The sequence below is a fragment of the Monoraphidium neglectum genome (genome assembly GCF_000611645.1).
Source record: "Monoraphidium neglectum strain SAG 48.87 unplaced genomic scaffold scaffold00142, whole genome shotgun sequence".
Taxonomy (NCBI): domain Eukaryota; kingdom Viridiplantae; phylum Chlorophyta; class Chlorophyceae; order Sphaeropleales; family Selenastraceae; genus Monoraphidium; species Monoraphidium neglectum.
Window position 1 is genome coordinate 26,207 of NW_014013486.1, and position 7,422 is coordinate 33,628.

General features: G+C 63.3%; 2 protein-coding genes across 2 annotated transcripts in view; one reads left to right on the forward strand and one right to left on the reverse strand.

Annotated features, from left to right (window-relative positions):
- MNEG_1428 (CCR4-NOT complex subunit CAF16) overlaps positions 1 to 2,388 on the forward strand; it is a gene marked incomplete at both ends in the record, with an annotated part of 3,087 nt that extends 699 nt beyond the window's left edge. Inside the window, 5 exons of the mRNA XM_014050091.1 lie at positions 28 to 156; positions 572 to 682; positions 1,045 to 1,104; positions 1,616 to 1,784; positions 2,135 to 2,388. Of these exons, the coding sequence (XP_013905545.1) occupies positions 28 to 156; positions 572 to 682; positions 1,045 to 1,104; positions 1,616 to 1,784; positions 2,135 to 2,388 (723 nt within the window). The remainder of the gene's footprint in view (positions 1 to 27; positions 157 to 571; positions 683 to 1,044; positions 1,105 to 1,615; positions 1,785 to 2,134) is intronic.
- A 1,565-nt stretch (positions 2,389 to 3,953) lies between these two features.
- The window catches only part of MNEG_1429 (Subtilisin-like protease), a gene marked incomplete at both ends in the record, with an annotated part of 5,494 nt that continues 2,025 nt past the window's right edge, over positions 3,954 to 7,422 (reverse strand). Inside the window, 6 exons of the mRNA XM_014050092.1 lie at positions 3,954 to 4,458; positions 4,979 to 5,149; positions 5,364 to 5,695; positions 5,944 to 6,450; positions 6,743 to 6,835; positions 7,168 to 7,323. Coding sequence (XP_013905546.1) covers positions 3,954 to 4,458; positions 4,979 to 5,149; positions 5,364 to 5,695; positions 5,944 to 6,450; positions 6,743 to 6,835; positions 7,168 to 7,323 — 1,764 coding nt within the window. The remainder of the gene's footprint in view (positions 4,459 to 4,978; positions 5,150 to 5,363; positions 5,696 to 5,943; positions 6,451 to 6,742; positions 6,836 to 7,167; positions 7,324 to 7,422) is intronic.

Consider the following 7,422-nt stretch of genomic DNA (forward strand, 5'->3'; position numbering starts at 1 on the left):
CCGCGGCCACGTCTGACCCCGCCTCAGGAGTCTGTGGAGGTGCTGGGCCGCCCGCCGTTCCATGACACGGCCCTCACCACCAGCGGGGACCTGTCTTACGTCGGGGGCAACTGGACGCGCGACATCGCGTTTGCCGGGACATCCATCCCACTCACGGTGAGGCGCGGGGCGCGAAGTGTGGTGCCTGGGGCGCGGGATCGGCCCCAGGCCTCCCGCGTCCCCAGGCGCCCCCGGAGCTTTGGGGGCCGAGGGGCGGCGCCGCTGTTTGCCTGCGCGCGGCTCGCTTGTGTGCTGGCCTCTCGCCTGGGGGCCGTGCGGGCGAGCGGTCACAGGTTTCGTGGGTTGCCCGCGTCGTCAGGGGCTGCCGTTTGGTGTGCGCCCTTCCCATCTTAGTCCGCCAGGACCCCCGCACGTTACCTGCGCATGAGGCGCAGACAAAATCGAACGCCAGCAAAAGAACACGCGTAGTTCAGGGATTCGTCCGCAACGGTCCGCATTATTTTACAAGACAAGGCGGCGCCTGGAAGTCCCAAAGACATCACATCCTCCTGCACAACATGCCACCGCGCAGGGCGACTTCCCGGCGTCGCGCATGATCGACTCTGTCCCGGGCGTCGACGCGGCCCGCAAAGAGCGGCTGATCCAGGTGCTGGACATCGACCCCTCGTGGCGCATGCACCAGGTGGGACGCCGCCGCGGCCGCGGCTTTCGGGGCCCCGTGGCTGCACACGCGTGCCTCCTTCCAGCAGCAGCAGCAGCAGCAGCAGCAGCGTGGCTCGCCATTACGGCTGTCTGAATTTTTCTTGGGGCCTCTCTGCTTTGCACCGCTGCACCTGCATTGCACTCCGTGATCATGGAGGGCGCGTGCGCGAAAACACACACACACACACACACACACACACACGCACACACATACACACATACACACACACACGCTCTCTCTCTCTCTCTCTCTCTTTCTCTCTCTCTCTCTCACACACACACATACGCACATACCACACCCGCGTCCGCCCGGCTGCCTGCAATGCACTCATGCACATCCAGGTGTCTGACGGGCAGCGGCGGCGCGTCCAAATCTGTGTGGGCCTTCTGCGGCCTTTCAAGGTGTGGGTGCCTGTTGATGGCCAGGGCTTCTCCTGTGTGATGCTGTAATGCACTGGGAAACTTTGGCGCAGCTGGTGGCTCGCGACCCGAGGCGGCACGGCCGCCCCCTGGCCGGCGGCGCGGCTTGGGTGGCTTCCATAGGGGCTCACGCCAGACCAGCAGCACTGCAGGTGCCATGGTCGAACAGGAAACGCCTGCAGTGCCTTCCTCCGCTTGTGTAGTGACTGCATACACACACACACAAACACACACGCACACACACACACACACACACACACACACACACGTACGCGCAGATGCGCACGTACGCGCACATGCGCACGTACGCGCGCACGTGCGCACACACACACGCACACACGCACACACACGCACATACACACACACACAAACACACACACAAACACACAATGTTGGCTCTGTTTGAGTTCCAACATTATCATCCCCACCATGATTTCCTCAACTCCGCCCCCAAACCCACACCAAACCCACCTTGTAACTTCTCTTCAAACAGGTCCTGCTCTTGGACGAGATCACGGTGGATCTGGACGTCCTCGGGCGATCTGATCTGATGGCCTTCCTCGCGGACGAGTGCGTCCAGCGCGGCGCCACCATCGTGTACGCCACCCACATCTTCGACGGCCTCGAGGCCTGGCCGACACACGTGGCATACGTCGCGCGCGGTGAGTGGCGCGCCAAGCGCCACGGTTCCGTGGCCGCGGCTGTGGGTGTCTTGATAGGGGCTCGTCTGCCTTGCGTGTCTTCCGGATTTGAGCGGCAGGGTTGCGCGCCGCTCCGCGGGCCGTCCCTGCATGAGCCGGCGACGGACAACAGCCGAGGCCGGGGATGACTGTTGTGTGCACAGCTTTGCTCGCAAACCCTGTGGGCAACCACCTGCTTCGATTGAAGGAACTGGTCAGCCCGACATACCCACGCCTGTGCTGCCCGAAGCTGGTGACGGACGCTCCCCATTGTTTTGGTTCATCTGATTGTATCCCCCTCCATCCTGCCTGCCAAACCCCTCGACCCCCAGGCCGCCTCCAGTTCGTGACCCCCGCCGAGCAGATCCCCCACCTTAGGGAGGGCCGCCTGCTGGAGATGGTGGGGGCGCTGCTGGCGGAGGAGCGGGACGCTCTCCTGAAGGCCGGCGCCAGCAAGCCCGTCACCTACGACCCGTCTCGCGAGGGCGAGGTGGCCGCGTTCTCGTACGCCTTCAACAATGGCTGGGTCCCCGGGACGCTGGCCACGTCCCTGGCGAACAGCAGCAACGCGGTGATGCGCTGCTGATGTCATCTGATGTCATCTGACATCATCTGATGTTGTCTGATGTCATCTGACGTCGTCCATGGGCCGCGGCGCCGGCTGGCGGCGGCGGCGCGGGGGAGGCGGTCTGCTGCAAAGGCAGCAGTGCGAGGGTGTTGAGGGGAGGTTGCTAGTGTGGAGAGTGAGCGGAGTGCACTTTGATGTTTGCCTCGCAGGCATGGGGTCACTGGCCCACAATCAAAGCTTCAACGCGCAAGATGTGCACGACATAAAGACACTTTCGACCCCTAAAGAATCCTGGCCTCAGATTCATGCTGCCTGCAAGTGCGAATTGCACAGAGCGCCTGCCAGCCGCCCAATTGGGCGGTGGCAGGGGCGACTTTCCTGACTAATTGACAATTGCTTCCGGCATTTTGAGAGTGGCCTGCAGCCCCTGTAACGAGACCTTTGCATGCGCGGCGCGTAAAAGCCGATATGAGCACCAACAGGAACAGCAGAGCCTGCACGCAAGCAATCTTAGTGGGGCTGGCTTACCTGCAGGAGCAGTCACATGCAGATGCGCTTGCGGGGACCAAAGGCTGCTTGGTTCCCGGCGACGCGGCTGACTGCAGTTGGGACCTGCGGCCGATTTCCACGTTTCACGCGGCAGGGCCAGCGTCTTTGCAAGCTGGACCTCGCCATTGCGTGGCGGGCCACCAGCTGCAGGACCCCTCCTCCAAGCTCCGAGCTTGGAATGAGTCATTCCAAAGGGGCGCAGCTTGACCCACCCACCGCTCCAGGCTCTTCGCAGCTGTAGATGAGGGTGGGCTGTGCCCCCGTGGGCAGCTGTCATGTGTTTGAGGTTGTTGGCTGCAAAACAATGTCACATGGCTTGCAGCAAGACACATCCACCTGTCCGCTGGCCCTCAGGCCCAGGATCAGGTGCTGTTTTTCGGGTGTAGGTTTGGCAGGCTGCTAAGGTACAGTATTCGCGCCTCTGGCTCGCCCACGCGCGTGGCACGCTGTTACAGGTTGAAGGTGGGGAGCATGCAACACAACTCGGGCAGGCCGCACGCCACCTCAGGTGGTGGTCCTTGCCATTGCGTGGAAAGTGAGGGGGGTGAGGGGTCAAGGGTGGGTCGTTGCAGCAGTGGGCAACGTGCGAGAGGGGAGGGAGCAAGAGGAGCCTGGGAAGCACTCGTGAACGTGCAGTTGGTTGACCGCCCTGAAAAGTGCATACTGCACTCTTGGGTTTTTCGGCTTGAAACCACTAGGGTTTTGCAAGCGGCAGATGCAGACATACTCTATGATACAGGTATATTGCCGTGTTCAGAGCAGCAGCCAGGGGGCCGCATGAGCACGCGCAACAGCAGACGCGCCGCGCTAACTGCTTCCAGCGCCGGTCGTGACTGCTCTGTGCAGCTGGGTACAGTGTGGTGTGGGGATGATTTGGGCATCAAGTGATCTGATTGCAGAGCTGTGCTTGTATTCAGCACGCCCCAACCGTCACGCTTTTGCGCTGCAGCCTGTTTCAGCGCACGCGCAGCGCGGCTGCCGCCTCCGCCTTCAAGCCAGCAGCCCAGCCCTCGGCGTCCGGGCCAGATCACAGATCACACGCGCTCGATTGCAATGGGGCTGCGGACTGTGTAGCGCCCGCCATCGGCCTGCCAAGTCAGGCTACCAAAGCTCCAGCCCGCGGGCGCGCTCTTGGGGACGGTGATGGACAGCGTGAACCCCCCAACCTCCTGCGCGGCCGTGAACGCGATGCTGCCGGCCGACGCCGCAGCCCCGCGCCGCTGGCGCTGCAGCGAGCCGCCAGCGGACTTCCGATCCGGGATTATCTTGGCCTTGAAGCCCGCGGGCAGGTCGATCACCGGCGTGAAGCCGAGGGTGGCGGCGCCCTCTGGGATGGTGCCGACGAACGTCACGACACGCCTGGCTGTGACAGTCTGGCCGGCGGCGAGGCCGGGCAGCGCAAAGGAGGGGGAGTTGAAGTCGCGCGCGGCCTGGGGCCAGGCGCACTTGCCGCCCTTGCAGGCGGAGGCGCAGTAGGAAGGTGTCGTGAAGTCGCGGTCCTTGGGCCAGGCCTTGACGTCAAGGGTGGCGCATGTGTACCTGCGTAAAGGAAGGCATCGGACGGGGTTGTTCAGCGTGCGCGCAGTTGATAAAATGTTGAGGTTCAAGGAGAGTGTTGTGGTGCCCAGAGGCGACGCACTGCTGGGGCGCAACCTAGCGCCCATCAACTAGGGAGGTCAGCCATTGGGCAGGGCGGGTGCAATGCCACAACTGCGATATCTTGTGGTTGCAAGGTCCGCGGCGGAGCGTGCTGTCAGCACTGCGGCCACACTGGCGCAACAGTTGCCACTCACACGCAACTGCAGGGGCTCGGCGGCCACCTCATCGCATCCACAAGTTTGGCAGGCAGCTGTGTGTGTAAAAGATTGCATGTGCATGCACGCATGCACGTACACACACACACACACACACACACACACACACACACACACACACACACGCACACAATGACACATACAAACACAAGCACACACGCGCAATAACACATACAAACAAAAAGGCGCGCGCACACACACACAATGACACATACAAACACAAGCACACACACACACACACACACCTGTTGAAGTCGACCAGCCCGGCATCGTACACCAGCCCGGGGTTCAGGGCCTTGGTGGGCTCAACCTGGCCAGCCCCAAAATCAAAGGGCGTCCCCTTGATCGGGTTGCCGCGGTTGGTGGTCTGGCTGGCCGTCGTCATGATGGCACTCTTGACGGCGGCGGGCGACCAGCTGCAGGGGAGGAAGCGGACGGCAGGGGAGAGGGTGGAGGCGCGAAGGGGTTGTGTCGATGGTCGCGAAAAGTTGGCAGCTTCATGGAGTTTTGACTGGGTTTGCAGCAGACCCGTTAGTGGCCAGCATGCCATATGCCAGAAGTGTTTGACAACGGAGGTGGCGTGTCCTGTGGTGCTGTATTGCCAGAACCCGCCGGGCGGGCCGCACGCACCTGGGGCGGCGCGCCATGATGAGCGCGGCGATGCCAGCGACGTGGGGCGCGCTCATGCTGGTGCCCTGCATGTAGGTGCCCCCGCGCTTGCCGGGCACGGCGGCGAAGATCTCCACGCCGGGAGCCATGATGTCGGGCTTGAGCATCACAGCCCCGTCTGTAATCACCGGCCCGCGGGAGGAGAAGCCGGCGACAACGGGCGCCTCGGCCGTCTTGGGGTCGACGGTCTGGGCGGAGAAGGAGGCCAGGAGGGACTGCGGGCTGGACTTGTAGGCGGAGATGAGCTGCGCGCCTGCGTCCGCGTCCAACAGGATGCCGGGGACCTCGGCGCTCTGCAGGTAGGGGGTGTTGATGGGTGTGATAGAGAGGGGGGCGCGGAGGCGGCGTGGGTCAAGTTGAGTCTGCAGGCGCACGAGTTCCACAGTCATGGCGAGGAGATCATGTGCGTAGATTTTTCAGATATTATATTGAAACCTGTGTCTGGTGACTTCCGGGCAATTGCATCTGCAGGTACATGACAGCCGGAACTGGCAGAAGGACCCATGCAAATACCGGAGCGCCGCGCCTGGCCGGCACTCACAAAGCGGGCAAGATCCTTGGCGCCGTCGGGTGCGTTGGCAATGATGATGCCGACGCCGCCCGCCCGCGTGACCTCGTCGCCCTTCTGGTACATGAAGTACGTCCCTCGGACGCAGATCACAACCTTGCCCTTAACCTCGGCCGGGTCGAGCGACCCAGGCGCGCAGAGCCGCGCGGCGTCGGAGGTCCCAAGGTACAGCGGCGTCGGCGGCAACGCGACAAGGTTAGAGGCCGGCGTGACGCGCGCCGTGGAGGAGCTCTTGGCGTTGGCGTTGGACAGCGTCATCTCAGCAAACATCTTACGCGGGTGGGTGCCGGCCGCGATCGTGGTGACCCAGGGCTCCCCGTTGGACCCCATGCTGCTCGGTCCCGGCCCAGAGTTGCCGGCGGACGCGGAGACGAAGACGCCGGCGGCCGCGACGCCCTTGAACGCCTCCCAGAGGGGGTCGACGGCGCCGTGGTCCGCGGCGCTGCTGCCCACAGAGTAGTTGATGACGTCAACGCCGTCCTGTTCACGCGGGTGACGCAAGGGATGCAGAGGCGGGACAGGTTGCAGAGGCAGGGGAACAGGGTTGAGGAGGCCCGGAAGGGGTGGAAATGGCAGGGGCGTATGCGTTTCGACAACAATCAGGAATGGAAGCACAGGTGAATGCCAGCCCCATGATGCAACTTGCCAAGCTGCGCCCAACAGGCGGCGCGGCTGGTGCCGGCGGGCTGCTGCTGCAGGGGTCGCTGACGCGGTTGCCCCCAGCTGCTGCCATCGCTGCTCTGCTGCTACAGGGGGATGCCCCTGGCCTCACCTTGACAGCCTGCTCCAAGGCGGCGATGATGTCAGTGTCGTAGCCGGTGGCCTTCTTGCCGCCCAACTTGGGGTCCTTGTACTGCCAAAGCACCTGATAGTGGGGAGAAAGGGGCAGGACAAAGCAGTTCCGGGGCAGAATGTGTGATAAGGAGGGGGCTGTGCGGGTTGCACGCCTGCCACGCCGTGAGATTGCAAGCAGTAACCATCACTGTGCAGTGCTGCGTTCCATTTGCATGTGATCGTCGTTTTGCGCCTCCAGCGGCTTTTCGCCCTGCTGCACGGGCATTCAACTGCCGCGCAGCCGCCGGGTAGCCGGCATGTCCACCCTCACAGATTGTCTCGTCTCAATCTCGCCTTGCTCCTCCCCCCCCCCATAACAACACAGCTGCCCCGCCGCCTCCACCCCGCGCCACGAGCGCGCACCTTGTAGCTAACGACGGCCGCGCCGGGCGCCATGCCGCTCATGCCTGACTGCAGGTTGTAGAGGCCGTTGCCGCTGGGCAGCGCGTTGTAGTCGCCGCCGGCGGTGCTGGCGGTGTGGGTCCCGTGGCCCTCGTGGTCGATGCAGGTGGAGATGTCCTGGGGGTCGAGGGGTTGGGGGATGTGAGTGAGCATGCAGGGTGAGTTTCTTGAGGGGGTTGGATGCCCATAAGTTTGCAGGTGATCATGTGTGTGTGT